Genomic DNA, 19,232 nt, shown 5'->3' with positions numbered 1-19,232 from the left:
CACGAGTCAGAGAAGAGCCAACTAAAGAGCCAATAAAAGAAATTACATAGAAAAATAATCCAATAAATTAATAAATAAAATTCAAATATAAATATGCAAATATGTAAAAATGCAAAAGATAAGGTAAAAATGCAAAATTCTCCAATTGAAATTCTGAATGAGCAGGGAATGTAAATTCCCCAAATTTATGTTTTATGTTTTCCCCCTTTGTTTGTTTGTCATTGTTATTTGTGTATGTATAAAATAATAAAAATAAACAAAATAAAGAGACCGTGTCAGAATTAGATTGCGCCGGGTCGCAAAAGGAAACATGCTATCTCTCCGCCCTAGACCGCTCCCACTCTTTCCTCCTGTTTCCTCCACTCGGGGGAGATGAGGCGTGATAAAACCGTAAGAACGAAGCATATTGTCGAGCACGTGCTGATCTTTTCACCCCTCCCTTTTTTTTTTAATAACCTGGCATGGAAACAGGAAGAGGCGGGGGAAGAGTGGCGGGTGACCGAATTCAAGAAAAGCAAATGTTAACTTCCAGGCCGGGTTTTCACGACACGCCAGCTGCATCGAGTCCCAGCGTCACTCTGGGATCTGCGGTGAACGTCTGAAACGAACGAGAGTGGACAAACGAGCATAAAGTCGCGTCATCCACTTCAGAAAGAACCTCAAACTCCTCCTCTGAGGGCAAAGAGTTAGGCCCTCTCGTCCTGCGCCCCTCACAGATCCCGGCTTTAGTTTTAGGTGGCGCGAAGTCATTACAGTAATTCGAAAAATCCCCCCCCCCAAAAAAAAAGATCGAGCGACACTGCTTTTAGGGCTCGGAAAGAGAAAACTAGCGTATTGCCGGGTTTTCTGTGGGGTTTTTTTCTCTATAATTAGCTTCCCAGGAAGAGTAAAGTAAGCAGTTTGGTCGCGAGGTCCCTCCCTGCATTGTTACATTTAACAATGGTTTTCTCTGGCCTGACTGGAGAAGGTAGCCGGGAGGGAAAAAGCAGGAATTCCATGTTACACAGTAAACTTTCTAGAGCAATATTCAGAAGCCTGCCAAAAACTCCTTGGGACTCTGGAGGAAAGCGTGACAGAGACATTATTTGCGCTAAATTCTTGTAACTTTATATCCCTTGTCAGCGCGTTTGGGAGATGAGACAGGTCAACCTGCTCTTACAGATTTATGTTTTAATACTCCGTCATTCGGAGAAACATTTCCCAAACGCGCTGACAAGGAATTGTAAAGTTACAAGATTTTAGTGAAATATTGTTCATCATGTAAACATGCAACACCTTGTCAAAAGCTCCCAAAACAAGGACAAAACTCTTGCGTCGACTAATCGTAGAAAATTGCAACCGTAACGGTTCTACAATGATTCTACACAAATCTACGTGGTTGCAATGCAGAAGTCGCCATTAAATGCAGCGGCCAATTTTAAAAAGAAAGCGTCCTAAGAATGAGCCCCGTTTTGTTAGTGCGACCGCCCTCCATGAGAAAGGAGCACATGCGCACTACCTGCGTAACTATGGAGCTGACGAGAGCCCCTCCCGCACTCATCCGCTCGGCCCTGAGGGCTTCTTAGCGGAAGAAGCGTGAGCTTGCGAGAGGGTATATAGCGGGCGTGAAAGCACGCGGCACTCTCTGCCCGGAGTCCGGGGACTTTCCCCTAGGCGGCGAGAAAGCCGAGAGGAACAAGTCCTCCGCAAGTAGCCTAGAGAGCAGGTCTTCAGAACGCTGATGTGAGGGTGTTCACATTTTCCGCCTTATAAAACTCCTTAGACCGTTTATCTTGTTGGTTAGAGTGAGCAAAATGAAAATGCGAAATTAAAATATATTTTCTGCTTATTTGATTTCCTGAAATACAGGCTATTTCTTAAATGATAATCTTTTGTGAGGGAGAACACAGTGGAACAATTATTACTAGAAAACCTCAGAATCTCGTCTTTTCATTTGCCTGCATATATTATGCAAATATTCATGTCTCCTCTTCCCATAGCTTGAATCGAACCATGACGTGCATGGGATTGGTTGTAGAATGTGATTTCTGAGTAATTAACCAGCTAGAAGAGTTGTTTGAAGGTTTGTGGGTAGAAAAGAGTAAATGTGAAAAGTAAATCAGTGTTTCCCAACCTTGGCAACTTGAAGATATTTGGACTTCAACTCCCAGAATTCCCCAGCCAGAGTTGAAGTCCAAATATCTTCAAGTTGCCAAGGTTGGGAAACACTGAAGTGTATGATGTTAAAACAAATTTTAAAAAATGAAAAAGGTAAAAAAAACAAAATAGCAGGAAAACACAAATAGGGTGCCTTCCATTAACATCCATATCATCATCTAACAGGATCACGGGTTCCCCAAAGCTAGATGACAAAGCCTTATTTTGAAGGCCTCCCTGAACCCCCACAGGGTTGGGGCCAGTCTCATCTCAGGCAGGGTTAGTACACCAAGATTAATGAGAAACAAGCATTTCTCCTTGATCAATACATATTTTAATTCCTCCGCTCCTCTGTTCGCACCTGTGCTTCTACCGCACTTGAAATTTTGGGCTTAGATAGCCTAGAACAGTGATGGCGAACCTATGGCATTGGTGCCAGAGGTGGCACGCGGAGCCATATCTGTGGCATGCGAGCCGTTGCCCTAGCTCAGCTCCAACATATATGTGTGTGACAACCAGCTGATATTTAGCTCACCCGGAAATTCTAGGAGGGCATTTTTTGCTTCCAGAGAGCCTCCAGGGGAATGGGGGAGAGTGTTTTTCCCTTCCCCCAGCTCCAGGGAAGCCTTTGGAGCCTGGGGAGGGTGAAATATAAGCCTACTGGGCCCACCAGAAGTTGGGGAACAGGCTGTTTCTGGCCTCCAGATGGCCTCGGGGGAAGGGGAGCAGGGAAAGCTTTTTTTGCCTTTTCCAGGCATTGAATTATGGGTGTGGGCACTCGCGCATGCGCAATAGCACATGTGCACGCTCTTTCAGCACCCGAGGAAAAAGGTTTGCCATCACTGGCCTAGAACCATGATGGCAAACCTATGGCACACAAAACTATATCGGAGGGCACGCGAGAGGTTGGGAAAGGCCGTTTCACCCTCCGGACACTTCAAGAAAGCTTCCCTGAAGCCCCGGAGTGCAAAAAAACCACCAAAAGGGCAAACTGGAAGTTCAGAAAATGCACTTCCGGTTTGCCCTTTGTGTTGTTTTTTGCACTATGGAGGGCTCCGGGAAGCTTCCTGAAGCCCCGGAGTGCAGAAAACAGCCCAATGGACAAACTGGAAGTGTGTTTTCCAAACTTTTGTTTTCCAAACTTCCATTTTTCTGAACTTCCGGTTTGCCCGTTGAGCTGCTTTTTCATGTTCAAACTTCAGTCTGTGCACATGCCTGGGGATGTGAGGGAATTGTGCACATGTGCTGGGACAGCACGGGGGTTGCGCATGCATGGGGGTACAGAAGAGATGTGGGCATATGCATGCATGCTAGCACATCCCCACACACCCTTTTGGCACACAAACTCAAAGAGGTTCGCCATCAGTGGCCTAGAACTTTGTTGACTTCAATCTGACCTAAATGTAGTTCATAAAATCATCTACCACAATGTCCTACCTGTCAATGATTTCTTCAGCTTCAACTACAACAATACATGAGCACTCAAACGATTCAAACTTAATGTAAACTGCTCCAAATTCGACTGCAGAACATAGAACTGCAGCAACAGTGATCAATACCTGGAATGCACTACCTGACTCTGTGGTTTCCTCCCAAAACCTTCGATCAGCAGCGGGTTCCTCTTTTGTCCTTACCAGGGAGCTGCATGCACATCGCAATGTTTCATGCATTCTTCCACTTACTACGCTCGCATACACGAGTCCTCTCATGAGATTTTGCTTCTGTACATGCCATTGTGACTACTGTCCCTGTCCTACTGCCTAATTTACCTGTACCTACTTTGCTAATATTTATGTTTATACCAATACCTGATAAATAAATAAATAAAAACAAATAAATAAAATTAGGAATAGGAATTTTATTCAGATAATAAGATAGATTGTTACATTTTATCTTCATAAATGTTTTAATTCACTAAATATTTAAACTAAAAGTGGAATGTCAATTTAATTATCAATTCATTATACACCATTAAAAAGTTATGATATCTCTTTAATGCAGTCTTAGAACCAGAAAACCCAATATAATTGAAATATCTACAGGTAGTCCTCGACTTAAAATTAATTTAGTTCCTACCTGAGTGGGCTATTGCTTTTCCCTACTTTAAGCCTAAATTTTGCAACAAGAAGCTCATGATCTGAGCTACAGTCAGCTCCTGGTCCTGTTTTTACTGATTGTATAGCACTTCTATATCTTTGGCTGCAGAGCAAATAGACAATCTGAGTTCTGTGTTGACAGTCTGGTGATATCCATGTGTAGAGTTGTCTCTTGCATTGTTGGAGGAGTATTTGCTATGGCCTTTGTATTCTCTTGACAAAATTGCCCTGCTTCATTTTATACTCCAAGCTTAAACTTGTCTGTTATTCTGGTTATCTTTTGGCTTCTTACTTTAGAATTCCAATACCTCATATTATAAGGACATCATTTTTGGGGAATGGGGGTATTAATTCTAAGTGGTGTAAGGCTTCATAGAACTGGTCAACGTCAGCGTCTTCAGAATTAGTGGTTGGGGCATAGATTTGGACTACTGTGATGTTGAATGGATTTCCTTGGATTTGAACTGAGATCATTCTATCATTTTGGGAATAGTATCCCAATACTGCTTTTCCTATTCTTTTATTGACTATGAAGGCTATTCCATTTCTTCTGAGGAATTCTTGCCTGCGGTAGTATACCTGATGGTCATCTGAATTAAATTCACCCATACCTGTCCATTTTATTTCGCTGATTCATCAAGGCAAGTTCTGCATTTGGCAGACTAATGACCAATGTGTGGAACCGATGTGGAATAAGCCTTGCTACAAAGCTCAAAGTCTCCCGAGCAGTAGTGCTAACTACCTATTGTATGCCAGTGACACATGGACTGTATACAGGAGGCATGCTAGGCAATTGAACCATTTCCACATTGTTTATTTGTTTGTTTGTTTTATTTGACTTCTATGCTGCCCAATCCCTGTTTTGCCAGTGTGTCCCAACCGCCCGTAATTACAGGGTAATTAGTCCAGAAAGACACACACCACACGATAGAAGGAAAACCCAAAAGTCTTTATCAACAGAAAAACAGAAACAGCTCCCTTTTTAAATGTCAAAGGGATTTTCTGGTACACACAAGGCACAGGTCAAATGCAATCCAATTTCTCACCCAATAACTGGGAAATTAAGTCAAATTCTAAAGTCCAGAAAGTCCACACAAAATCTTGAACAGCAAAAACCACGATCTTGATGAAACTATGAATCAGATAAACTGCCATGAGGCTAAACCAGCACTAATTACAGCAGTTCCACCCAACCACAGGTGGCCTCACTCATTTCCTGTAATAATCCTTCAGTTGTTCTCTCCTATGCATCACTCTACACATGTGTGGATGTGTCATAAATTCTTGTTCAGAATCCAGGGATGATAAGGATGATTGATCTCCTCCTGGGCTGTCTGCCAAACTCCCTTCTTCCAAGACACCCCCACCTTCTTCTTCTTCCGAGGAAACTTCACTCCCTGACTCTGTCGGCAATAAAACAGGCCTATGACCAATGTTCCCTCTAATTTTTTTTCGGTGTCGGCGGAAAAGTATAGTGTCTGAGCGACAGTCCCTTTGGGACTGGGCGGCATAGAAAAATAAATAAATAAATAAGAAAACAATTCCCTTTTTTAATTAAAAGAAATTAATAATAAAACAAAACCAAAATCTATTACTACTATTATTATCTTCTCTTTTTCCATCCCTGTCTCCTCCCCCCTTGTGTACCTGTGTGTGTGTGTGTGAACTCTTGAATCATTTCCAATTAGAGGTGAGCTATTGGAAATGGTTCAAGAGTTCACACACACACACACACACACACACACACACACACACACACACACAAACGGCTGGGGGTTTTTTTTCTGTTATTTTTTGGGTGCTTTTTACCATATACTTTAAATCAAAAGTCATTTCTCTCTCTTTCTCTCTCCCCCTCTTTCTCTCTCTCTTTCTCTCTCTCTCTTGCTTTCTTTCTCTCTCACTTTCTTTCTATCTCTCTTGCTTTCTTTCTCTTCTCTCTCTTGCTAGCTCTCCCCCTTTCATCTCTCTCTTTCTCTCTCACTCTTTCTTTCTATCTCTCTTGCTTGCTTTCTCTTCTCTCTCTTGCTAGCTCTCTCCCCCCTTTCATCTCTCTCTCTTTCTCTCTCATTCTTTCTTTCTATCTCTCTTGCTTACTTTCTCTTCTCTCTCTTGCTAGCTCTCTCTCCCCCCTTTCTCTCTCTTAGCAGCGGCATTGGGCAGTAGCCGTGGGGCAGCGGCAGGGTGATCAGCTCTGAGGCTCCAGAACTGAGGCACCGACGGCGAGGGGGCTGCAAGAACGCTTTCTCCCAGCCCCCTCGCCATCGGTGCCTCAGTTCCGGAGCTCCGCCTCACAGCTGATCACCCTGCCCTTTGGGAACGCCTGCCCTGCCTCTATTGCAGCCCCCTTGCTGGAAGTCTGGGATGAAAGCGCTCCCGGCGAAGGGGCTGTGAGAGGGGCGGGGTGGGCATTCCCGAAGCCCATGGAGAAAGCACTCTCTCGCAGACCCCTGGCTGGCAGCGCTTTCGTCTTGCAGCCGCCGCCACCGCGGGAGAAGTCACGTGCCAAGGCAGGAGGCAGCGGAGGAGGAGAGGGGGCGGATTGGGCGAGCGGGGGGCAGGACCGAGAAGCCAGGGGCACGAGGGGGCCGGAGGCATGGTGGGGAGGCAGGGGCGGCCGCGGCTCCCTTTCCTTTTACTGCCGGCGCCTCCCCGCCCCCCCCCGCGGGCTGGCAGGGGGATGGGGAGTGCACGCCCGTGGAAAAGGGCGCACGCGGGAGTATTTGGGGGTGTGTGCCTGCTCACGGGCACAGCTTACGGGGAACGGTGCCTATGACATGTTGATGTTTCCCCTGCATCCACCTCCACATTCCTGGAGGCAGGAGCTCGGCCAGAGCCAACCACAACAATCCCAAAGGACTCAGGGCAGCTTACAACAACATAAAAATACAATTTACAATAAAAAAGTCAAATATAAATATTAAAATTTAAAAACCCACGAATCAAACAATCCATTCAACACATGCATATCATTCAATACAATTTGGCCATGAAAGATGTAAAATTCATGACCCTCAGGCCTGCCAGCAAAGCTAGATCTTCATAGCCTTTTGGAAGGGCAACAGGATGGGAGCAGTATGAACATCGGGGGGGGGGGGGGAGCTAGTTCCATAGACCCGGGGCGGCCACACGACCTGCCTCCATAGAATTCTGAGGATTGGGTGGCAGCATCTGGTACCAGACACAGAAGTCCTCTCCAGAGCAGGCCTGCCATCAATTCCCACCCTGCTGATGAAAGCCCAGACATGCTGGGCAGGGCATGTAGCTAGCATGCCAGACCATCACACCTCTAAACAGGTCGTCTATGATGAGCTGTCTAAAGGAAAGTGATTGCACAGGGGACAAAGGAAGCGATACAAAGACACGTTGAAAGCCTCCTTCAAGTCCCTGGGAAGCCCTGGCGCAAGATCAATCAACATGGTGCATGCTAATTCATCAAGGCTACCAGATATCTGAAGACAGAAGAACAACCATAGCAGAAGAGAAGCGAGCACTCCACAAAGCCAGAGCTGCAAATGCTGCAACAAGGGTGCCCACATGTCTGCCCAACATGTGGCAGAACATTTCGTGCCCATCTAGGCCTTACCAACCACCTTGCGGACACATTGTGGACAGCCTACAACCTGTTAGATGTCAGGGTCCTCTTCAAACATGATAGACAAACATAATCAGTTTGCTGATTCCTAAGATGTTGATGATCAGTCTTGTCATCTCGTTTGAGCACGTCCAGCTTGCCTTGATTGATGGATCTTATCATTCTGAGAATAGATCTTTACAGCATGAAACTTTCCCTTCACTACCAGATACATCCACAGCTGAGCATCCTTTCAGCTTTGGCCCAGTTGCTTCACTCTTTCTGGTGCTACTAGTATTAGCCCCCCACTATTTCCTAGTAGCATATTGGACACCTTCTGACCTGAGAGGCTACTCATCCAGCATCATCTAGTGTTGCCTTTTGGTACCATCCAGGGGGTTTTCATGGCAGATACTTGAGTGGGTTGCCATTTCCTTCTCCGGTGGATCACGTTTCATCAGAGCTTTCTGCTATGACCATCTTGGGTGGCCCTGCACAGCATAGCTTCTAGCTTCACTGGGCTATGCAAACCTCTTCGCCATAAGGCATGAATCATGAAGGGGATATATTGATTATATGGATAGCCTGGTTGGAAGTCTTTTTTAAAAAAAAATTCTTTCCATAAAAAAAAAGAAAAATATACAAAAGCACACCCATCCACTATAATTATAATAGCAAAAAAGAAAATAAAACATCCTAAGCCGGTGTAATTCATTTAAAAACCATGTTTACATACATACACACAGTTTTTTTAAAAAATGGCAAGAAAATGATAAAAAAAAACCACTTCCAACCAAACTTAGCATTATTGGTAATGGCTGAAATATGTAAAGTGCTGCCACCTACCTTTAGGATATTGTAAAAACAATGGATTTTTTTTGGAATCAATGGAAATTAAGGTCATTTGGCTCTCTTGGAGGCAATGACAGCTACAAGCTACAAAGTGACTCCATAGACACAATGGAAAAGAGCATATAGCAAAAATAGAAATAGGATTTATTCTTTAAAATCATGTTGATATTCATTTAAATTCAACATTAGTATAACTTTTAGTAAAGGGAATTGAATTACACACGTTTAAATCCAAAATTTCATTTTTCCTTATTGGTGCTTTCAGATCATATAAGATAAATGCCAATACATTCCTGACACTATAATTTCAATTATGCAATACATTTTTTAAAAAACACCAACATACAAGCTTCAACCGAAAAACAAAAATCAAAAATAAATGCAGAGGCCCATGCAGCTCCTTTGAGTTTTCACTGAGCACCACCAAGTTCTACATGTGAAGAGTTTTGGAAAGAATGCCTAGCTCATAAAAGCGTTTCTGGACGAGGATCTTCTCAATTTAGAAATTAGGCAAGGCAAGGCAAGAAAAGTATTTCCAACTTGTTTGAGAAGAAATGGTTTTCAATTTCATCTGATCTCATTACTAAAAGAATTCCTTACCCAATCATAGATGTTATGCCTGTAAGCCACTAGATTACGTACCTCTATTCCATTGAAGAAACCCAAATTGCTCTGATCCATACATGTTTATCCTTCTTTACAAACCACAGTTGCTCAATTTGCACAACACATAAAGCCAAAAGGAAGCAAATAATGTTAAGATTTAACTCAATATACGAAGCCAGGCATAGGGGTCTTAAAATATAATGTACTATCATCTACTACTTTCACCCATTTATTTATTTGATGAGTTTTCAGCTAGCATACTTGTCAAAAAAATCTCTTAACATAAGGAAACATTGCATTAAAAATTACAGTTCCAGGACTATTCCTTGCATTCATTAACAACCTATTTTTATATTTTTTGTAAACAATTGGAACAAAATATACATTTGCAGCAAAACATAGGTACAATCTGAAGTGCTTTTCACTAAATGCACTATTTTCTTTTCTTTCTACTCCAATTCAATGTTATATCTGATTTCTGGGTAATGCACCTACATAAGGACTTCATGCAGACACCAAAGGCAGTATTATAGCAGAGGTCTTCAAACTTGGCAAGTACTAGTTTCTTCTCATCATTCCTATCACCCATTTCCTCCCACTTATGACTGTATGACTGTAACTTGTTTCTTGTATCCTTAAGATTTTTATTGATTGTTTCTTCATTGCTTATTCATTGCCTATGATAACCATTAAGTATTGTACCTCATGATTCTTGACAAATGTATATTTTTTTAATGTACATTGAGAGCACATGCACCAAAGACAAATTCCTTGTGTGTCCAATCACACTTGGCCAATAAAGAATTCTATTCTATTAAGACTCATGGACTTCAACTCCCAGAATTCTTCAGCCAGCATAGCTGTCTGGAGAATTCTGGAGGTTGAAGTCCGCAAGCCTTAAAGTTGCCAAGTTTGGGGACCCCTGATTTGTAGCATAACATTCTCCAATGTTTGTCTATGTCATTAAATTGGTTAGCTTGAACAGAGAAATAGGTACTGATCTGATGTGAAGCACTAGGTTTCCTGGACTGAAATCATCCCCATCTTAGTTGAACACGTCAGATTGATATACAGGTTTTTTAGCAGAAAAAAACCCAATTTGGAGCAAATATTATCTCTACCTAGTTTATGAGCCCATGAATATTAAAATTCCTCAGACATTTGTTTAAATCTGAACAGGAGCCAAACAATAGCAAATGTCTTTATTTAAAATAGTTTACAATGGATGCAACTTTTTTTTAAAAAATCACAATCTCTTTTCTAGTATTCCTACACAATACTCATTTTAATTTGATTTGAAGAGACTGTTAAAACACTGCTTTGGATTATGAAGTTAAGCAAAGTTCATGGAAGGATTTTCCTATCCTTCTCTAAACTTTCCAAAGGATCACGAATCCGTCTGAACAATGTGGATGTCCAGAAAGTTTACTGACAGCAAGAAATTGCCAAAATGGAATCTTAACATTAAATCTTAATAGAGAAGAATATTCCAGTCCCCCCCCTTTTGGCACATAACTACCACCCTCCTCTCATTTTTACAGCTTCTGACACACCCACCCAAATTCTCTGGAAAGGTTTCCAGGGCCACATGAAGGGACAAGCCAAATTTGCTTCTAGAGGTCAGATGAATTGCATTATATTAGCAGTTCAAGCAATATTTTGTTGTAATTTCTACTTGTGTTTCATTTAAAACATAAAATAATAATGTACTATTTTTGTCAACATTTACTGTATAGCCTGGCCCCACTAATGGCCAACTTATACCTTAGATTACCTTAAGAAAAATCTCAATGTTGGGGAAAACTACTGGTGGAAGTCTTATTTGTTTTTGTCAAAAGATATTTGCTAAGATTTGGGAGTTGGTTCACAAATCTGAAAATGGCCACTGAGAAACTCTGTTACTTAAATCAAATATCTGAAAATCAGCAAATCAATGACTAAAACTCAGAGAAGCCATAATTCAATTCATAATTTTAATATTTAAAGTATTAAACTTTAAACTGAATTAAAAGAATGGTAGCACAGGTCATACAGAGGATCCCCAGTCATTGCAAAAATACATTCCTAAAACCAATTCTTAGTGCTAACTACTTTTACAACATGTCAAATTATATCAACAGCTTCTAACTGGATGAGGAGACAAAAATAAGCTCTGATAAATGCTTGTGAATTACTGAATCACAGCCTGGGTTAGTAAGATTGCTCTATTTCTTCAGTAGCTGTTGCACAATGAAAGTGGTATTTTATTTTAATTTATAAGATATGCTTGAAATATAATGACCCTATTATAAGCCAACATTGCAGAAAGAGCACAATATAGAGCTCTCTTTATAAAAAAAAGCACTGCCAGACATGTGTAACTATGAAAAAATAGCACTGCAAATTTTTCACTCTTGCACTATTAATTAGTGCAACAAGTTTTATCTGTTAAATCCTAGAAAACATATTTGAAAATACACAATGATATAAGATTAGAATGCAGGTGTTTTAATAAAACTAGCACCGCATTATTTGTTAAACTTGTTAATTTACAGCACAAGATTTAAGTTTTTAAAAGCAAATATCAAAGTTATAAAAAAAGGGTTGAGATCATTAAAAGTGCTCAGTCAAAACAGTAGATTACATAAAATGCAAGAATCCCCCCTAAATTATTAGACATAAAAATTGGCTTAGTATAGAAAGCTATGTTTATTTGGAAAAGTGAATTAGATTTTTCACAAATTTGGATATTAATTTCGCTTTGAGGAACCTTAGTAAAATAAGAAAATTGAAGATTTAATGACAATTTGTAACTTTGATATTAAAGGACCAGCATATATTTATTTGAATTAAAATTTAAATACCACTAATTAAAATCCAAATCAATAGTTTGCTTTTTAAATAGGCATGTGAACAGTATGAACAACACATGAAGCAGATGATTAAGTATTCCTATTTTAAAATAATATTTTACCATCTAGGTACAATGGTTGTTGTTTGCGTATTTTGTTAACGGGTCATAAAGAATCAGGGTTCAAAAATGAGCATTACTGTTACCAAATTGTAGGTGTTACAAAATGAGACTGCATTGACCAGCAAACTGTACCTTGATTAATTAAAAAATATAAGAGTTCAATAGACTATTTAGCAAATAAAACAGCACACTAGTGTGCTAAATTTTAAGGCATATCTCTGCACACTTTACATCTTTAAAGAATTATTTACATTTGCTACTGAGTGAAAAGAACAATAATGGTATTTATTCTGCAAAACAGAACCAAGAAATAAAAAAATATCTGGGACTGTACTGTACAAAGGTAACTCAGTTAATTGTGATAAAACATCATTTGCTAGTATAGGCTGTAACAGATTCATTGTTATGCAGTATTTCTTGAGGATTTCGTAGAGCAGGAGGTAAAGTTAATGGTTTGGATTCTTCATCAAGAAGCACCAAATCTTCAATTTCTCTTCCTTTGTATTTCCTTTTACATAATTTCACAATCACTTTCTTCTTGAGAAATAGTTTCAGTGCTTCCCTTGAAGCAACTGCTTTGGCATTTTCCTTACTTTTCCCGCAGCCAGTACCCAAATACACAGATTTGCATCTCAGTTCACAAACTATATTTTCCTGAGAGCTTTTATTTTGAGGTAAATCTGTAAGCTCTTTCAGTGGAACAAATTCAATGTCTAATGTTGCCTTTACAGACTGAATGGATGAGTTTAAGAGTTCTACATGGTTGACACTTAGACTAAATCCTCCAGCAGCAACTAACTTCCAAGCAACAGCTTTGTAGAGTCTATTGAAAAATGGTTGCCTTTCTTTTGCATCTTCATGCGTCAACAATTTGCAGGGCACTTTGACAGGCGCTACACTTGTCTGTGAACTACTTTTTGAAGCAGCTAATACTGTATTATTTTCCAAGCCAACTTTCTTTTCAGCTTGTAATACTTTTTCAGATTTGTGCTTATTAGCTGGTGTAGATTCATAATTAGCAGGTTTGCTTTCTATTCTTTCTCCAGTTAAAGAGGCTGCAGGAGCAATCTTCTGAGCCACAGTTGAAGCTGCTGCAGGCTCTACATTGGGGGTCAATTTTGAAGCTGAAGCAGATGTTGTCTTCTGAGATACGGTTGAAGATGTTGTAGGCTCTACCTTTTCGGTCAAGGCTGGAGTTGCTGTAGGCAAGGACTGAGTTTTCTCTGGGGTTTTTGATATATCTTTTTCTAAGTTCTTTAGAGATTCCTTATCTGTTTCCACTTTCAGCTCTGCCTTTGTGGACTTTTCATTATTAACTGGAATCGGTTTGTCAGCACCAACAGCTTGCTTCTTGCAAGGACCTTCTGGAAAGCATAAACAAATTATGTATGTAATTCTGAGTAAATACAAGTATCCTTATTTCCATAAAACACTACTACAAGAACAAACCCAAAGAATCTACTTACTTTTACCTTAACCGTAAGTCTAATGAATTAAATTTAGCAAAAGTTTATATTAATACAAAAGATAAACAACCTCTCCCATAAATTTATAATTTGGATCAAAAAAGCTGGAGCATTTTCATTTTAGTTTTTTTTTGGGGGGGGGGAGTATAAAAAGGCAAACTGAACTATGAATTGTAACTATTTAATGTTAGTTAACACCATTAACTTACAAAAAAACCACTTTACAAACTTTAAAAGTTTTAATTATCACAACAGTAATTAAATAATTTATGAAGTATTAACAATTTTAACAAATAAAGTAACATGTATTAGGTTAAATATATTCCTATGATTATTTGCCAGCTATGATCTGCTAACCATTGCTACTGGATATGCCTCGTTTCACCTTGGCAACCAGTTCATCTCTCAGAGTGTGGGTTGGAGCATTGGTCACTGTAATGCCTACAGCCATATCCATCACCTTTTCCATCACTTGCGGAGAATATCTAAGCAGGAAAAGATAGAAATTAGCACTTTGAGGATTCTATATTCATGACATTTAGAGCATCAATGGCTTCTGAAGCATAAGCATTGGGTCGGTGCATGTTAAACTATTTAGTTAAGCTATTTAAAACATCATTCTGTTTAGAATTTTGAGGTGATGTACAATTATTAAATTTAATATAAAGCACAATACAATAAAAGCTCAAAGCCTTGATTTTAAAAAAATATCAAGTCTAAATACTTATAATAAAGTACTGTATTACTAGTAATAAAGCATTCTGGTAGCCCTCAATTTACCTCCACAATTGAGCCCAATAATCCATTTTATAATTTTTGTTGCCACAGTTAAATGAATCCCTGCAGCTGATAAGTTAGTAACCCAGTTGTTAAGTGAATGTGGCTTCCCCATTGACTTTGACTGTTCTCAAAAGGAGATCACATAACGTTGGGACACAGCAACAGTCATAAATATGAGCCAGTTGCCAGCATCTGAATTTTGATCACATAATCATGAGGATACTGCAAAGGTTGTAACTGTGAAAAAAGGTCATAAGTCAGATTTTTCAATTTTGAAGTCACTAAATTAACTGTTGGATGTCATTAGGCTCACCCCAAGAGATTACATTGGAGGTATTAGACAAGCTACTACAAGGATTTCTATTCGAATGTTGATACAAAGATTATGCTATAATGATTTCTATTATGTGAACAGAAAACATGTTTGATGATTTATGAAAAGTAACACCAACAGACTGAAAGCAAGAACCAAGATATTTAAGTGAAAAGAAAAATGCAATCCTCAAGTCAGTGGGGATAAAGTTTAACTGTAATAAGTATAACAGCAATATTTTTCCTTCAATCCTCTAAATCTGGGTATAAAAGAAAAATAGTAAACAGCAAATTTATTTGGGAAAATTATCCAAGAATTACAATGTATTATAACCATATTCTGCCGAGATCAGTTATACCAAATAAAGACACTGTGCTTTATCATAGCACCAGCTGCAAAAATTAAAAGATAGAAGACCACTTAGGATTTCCACACTTGCCACTGTGACCTTTTTAGGTAAGAAAAAGCAGAATAAAAAGTGTCCATTTTGTAATTTTTTAGATCTTGCAAATGTGGGAGACTTCAAAGCAACCTTCCAATCCCACCCGTGTCCTCCCTAAAGAACAAATCTCATACGGTGACATCATCTCTGCAAGTATTTATTTATTTATTTTATTTATTGGATTTGTATGCCGCCCCTCTCTGCAGACTCGGGGTGGCTAACAACAGCAATAAAACAGCATATAATAATAATCCAATACTAAAACAGTTAAAAACCCTTATTATAAAACCAAACATACGTACAGACATACCATGCATAAAATTGTAAAGGCCTAGGGGGAAAGCATATCTCAATTCCCCTATGCCTGGCGGCAGAGGTGGGTTTTAAGCAGCTTACGAAAGGCAAGGAGGGTGGGGGCAATTCTAATCTCTGGGAGGAGTTGGTTCCAGAGGGCCGGGGTCGCCACAGAGAAGGCTCTTCCCCTGGGTCCCGCCAAGCGACATTGTTTAGTTGACGGGACCCGGAGAAGACCCACTCTGTGGGACCTTACTGGTCGCTGGGATTCGTGCAGCAGAAGGTGGTCCCTGAGATAATTTGGTCTGGTGCCATGAAGGGCTTTATAGGTCATAACCAACACTTTGAATTGTGATCGGAAACTGATCAGCAACCAATGCAGACTGCGGAGTGTTGGTGTAACATGGGCATATTTGGAAAAGCCCATGATAGCTCTCGCAGCTGCATTCTGCACGATCTGAAGTTTCCGAACGCTTTTCAAAGGTAGCCCCATGTAGAGAGCGTAAAGTAAAGATAGCTAGGGAAGCAGAGGTGGGCTGCTAAGGTGGAACGGTGATGTGTGCTCGCCCCCGTGGCTCTGAGAGCTAGCGGAGTCCAGCGCAATTCTGCTACTGCATCTGGGCAGGTAGTGAAATCACACGCAGACACGCAGGTGTGTCAGAGGCAAACCTACATCTGTGTGTGTGGTTTTGTTATCTGCCCAGGTGCAGTAGCAGAATTGCGTTGGACTCCGCTAGCACGCAGAGCCACAGGGGTGAACACATGTCCCTGTTCCACCTTAGCAGTCCACCTCTGTATGGAAGCATTTGTATTTGGCTAGAAAAGACAGAACTACATTTAAAGCAGAGAGCCAGTTCTATCAGTTATGACAACAGGCTAGAAATTAGAGGAGACTGTGAGCTCTAGTTCCGCCTTCCCCGTGAAAGCTGGCTGGGTGACCTTGGGCCGCTCTCTCTCTCCCCCCCCCCCAGTCAAACCTTATATAGATTTGCCAGCCTATAGTTGACACATCTCTCTTCCCCCTTTAATTACCTTCCTATTCTCCTATTTTCAACCCCTTCTTTCTCCCCTCATCTTTTTCTTTTTTTTCTTTCTATACCTGATATCATTGTTTTGTTTCCCTTTTTAATGTAAATACGCTGCTCAAAAAATAAAGGGAACATTCAAATAACACATCCTAGATCTGAATGAATGAAATATTCTCATTGAATACTTTGTTCCAAACAAAGTTGAATGTGCTGACAAAATGAAATTGATTGTCAATCAGTTTTGCTTCCTAAGTGGACAGTTTGATTTCACAGAAGTTGGATTTACTTGGAATTATATTCTGTTGTTTAAGTGTCCCCTTTATTTTTTTGAGCAGTATACTTAATAAAGATTTTTAAAAAAAGATTGTGGCGAAAATAAGAGAAGGGAGGAGCATTTCGTATGTTCACCGCCTTGAGTTCACTGAAGATGGGACTACAATATATTTTTAAAAATCCTTAAAAATATATCAATCTTCTTCCCGCCCTACTTTTAACTGTACTAGAATACACCATTTCTTGAAAGCGCCTAAAATGTGTAATTCTTCCATCAAAAATACTGCCGCCAACCAACTTACCGACAACCCAGGAAGACGTGGTTGGCCCACACCCTGGAGAACGAGACCAGGCGGCGGATCTCCTCGCGGTCATCGTCGCCGCCGCCGCCGTCCTTCGGGCTCACAGACAGAGCCTCCGCATTGCGAATCAAGAAGTCCCGCCGGTACTGCCAGTGCTGCTCGGGCTCACACTCGTCGCGCAACTTTTCCACCCAGTCCACACCGGCGTCGCTGGCCTCCCCCGCTTTCTCCTCCCCTTGGCTAGAGGCCGCGGCGGGCCCCGCGACCGGGGCGGCTTCCCCCTCGGCCATGGGCCGCAGGGAAGTCTCGGTTCTTTAACAACTGGCAGCTGGCCGCCCGCTCTCCGAAGCAGGAGTGCTTATTCCCGGCCTACGGTCACTGCGACGCGAAGGATCTCGCTTCCCGTTGAAACCGGCGATAGCGAAAGATCACTCAACACCTCCCCCCCCACCTCCGGAGGTGATCAAATCAGAAGCTGCCTAATTATCATAGTCCAGTTCCGGCTACCTATTTATGACTTGACTTCCGCGCGACTCGCCGCTTCCTGTTTATTAAACTTCCTGCCCTTCCTTCCCGTCGTTCCTCCCGACTCGATGTTCCTTTTCGAGGGACCCGAGAGTAGAAAGTGGTTACTTCTTTGGCGGCTTTCCTCTCCGGATTGACTGTGGCTCTCTTGAGCCGTAAGGCGGGAGGATCAATTAAATAATCGAAGTCTCTTCGGGTCCGCGAGTCGTTTGGGTTCCCCTTCGGTGCCCTTTGCTGGAAGTCTGTTTGATTAAAAGGGTTTCTTTGTGATCCCGCGTCGTCTTGGTACCAATAGTGGGACTTTACTGAAATAACAAGAATGCTTTTTCTTTCTTTGCAGACATGAGTGAAGAAAACCTAAGAAAAATTTTGAGATACTTACACACAATAATGGGCTGCTGCCCCCGCGGGGTGGGGGTAGACGCAGTGGGGGTAATAAGTTTATGCACTTACTTATTGAATACTTAATAGTTTTTTTAATGTCCTTCTCTAGTAACTTAGTATGATCCTTAATTACTTTTAAAGTAGGAAATAATTAAATAGTATTTTTAACCTATAAACTCTTTAATAATTTTAATCATTATCTAGAACTGAACTTTTATAGCAATTAAAGAAAATTGAGCTATTTGCCTAATCTGTTATCATACTGAACCTTGTGGGTTTAGTACAAAACCTTAAAATGTTATTGAGCTGCTCAACAAATAATGCTGTCTATCCTTTGTCCTTTTTGTGGTTGTTCAAATAATGTGACTTAATCAACTGAAAAAGAGTCCAAGCACCTATTTTAAAATGTATCTAGGTGGTAAGCCACTCCCAACCAGTCATATGACTTTTAAGCCATCCTGGTCACATGATTGTCAAGCCACTTTTACCTGGTCACATGGCCGGTAAGCCACTCCCACCCAATCACATGACCCCCAAAATAAGCCACATCCACAGTGTAGCAGTAAAAATTTTGGCAGCCCATCACTGCTTACACAGGAGCAGCTAAAGATAAGGGTGATTTGGGAGGGGAAACTATGAAAATAGTTATCTCTTCTGAATATAGACTGGGAAGATCCTTTAATATAAATAACACATTTGGCAGGAAATGCAGTTGTTCTAAATATACTTTTCCAACTTTCCCACTCAAGCTACAACACAATGACTATTTCCAAGATAATCTTATTTATAATTCAAGCATTTCTGACATTAAAAAAAACATTTAAGGTTTCTATGCCAGACTATTCACAAGATTCTGAGCAATTTATGTTTCTACATTCAGTAATCGGGTTAAAATAATTCAAACAATAAACTGCTTCAGTTCCACTAGCTTCTTGAACCTGCTCCTAATTCAGCTTATCAACTAACACCAACCATTTCCTGACAGAGCCAGATCTTCAGCCCTAAGAAACATTGTAGTGACAATACAGTCTTTAAATTCAGGGAACGACTTTAACAGAGGGCTTAGAAAAATCAGTATTTGTATTTGTGTTGATAACCTTGCTTTGGCAATGGAAAACTTAATATTAACCCTTAATTATCTTTCTGATCTCACCAGGTATTGATTGATTGATTGACTGATTTCATTTCTATGCTGCCCAATCCCAAAG

General features: G+C 40.6%; 1 protein-coding gene across 1 annotated transcript; it reads right to left on the bottom strand.

Annotated features, from left to right (window-relative positions):
• Positions 1 to 11,218: 11,218 nt before the first annotated feature.
• LOC139155891 (protein CDKN2AIP homolog A-like) lies at positions 11,219 to 17,702 on the bottom strand. Its single transcript, XM_070731241.1, has 3 exons — positions 17,116 to 17,702; positions 14,041 to 14,168; positions 11,219 to 13,581 (listed from the first exon to the last, which is right to left on the bottom strand). The coding sequence occupies exons 1-3, from the start codon at positions 17,403 to 17,405 to the stop codon at positions 12,587 to 12,589; spliced, it is 1,413 nt and encodes a 470-aa protein (XP_070587342.1). The 5' UTR covers positions 17,406 to 17,702; the 3' UTR covers positions 11,219 to 12,586.
• Between the last annotated feature and the right edge of the window lie 1,530 nt (positions 17,703 to 19,232).

This window comes from Erythrolamprus reginae, unplaced genomic scaffold, assembly GCF_031021105.1.
Source record: "Erythrolamprus reginae isolate rEryReg1 unplaced genomic scaffold, rEryReg1.hap1 H_9, whole genome shotgun sequence".
In the NCBI taxonomy this organism is placed as follows: Eukaryota; Metazoa; Chordata; class Lepidosauria; order Squamata; family Dipsadidae; genus Erythrolamprus; species Erythrolamprus reginae.
Note: the sequence above shows the minus strand (reverse complement) of the source record. Positions and strands in the feature narration are given on the sequence as shown.

Bases quoted from the DNA above. Each gene is read 5' to 3' on its own strand.
- LOC139155891 (XM_070731241.1), bottom strand. From the start codon at position 17,405: ATGGCCGAGGGGGAAGCCGCCCCGGTCGCGGGGCCCGCCGCGGCCTCT. The intron at 14,169-17,115 runs GTAAGTTGGTTG...TTTCCTGCTTAG, and splicing joins CACGTCTTCCTGGGTTGTCG to ATATTCTCCGCAAGTGATGG. The intron at 13,582-14,040 runs GTTAGCAGATCA...TATGCTTTCCAG, and splicing joins AGGCATATCCAGTAGCAATG to AAGGTCCTTGCAAGAAGCAA.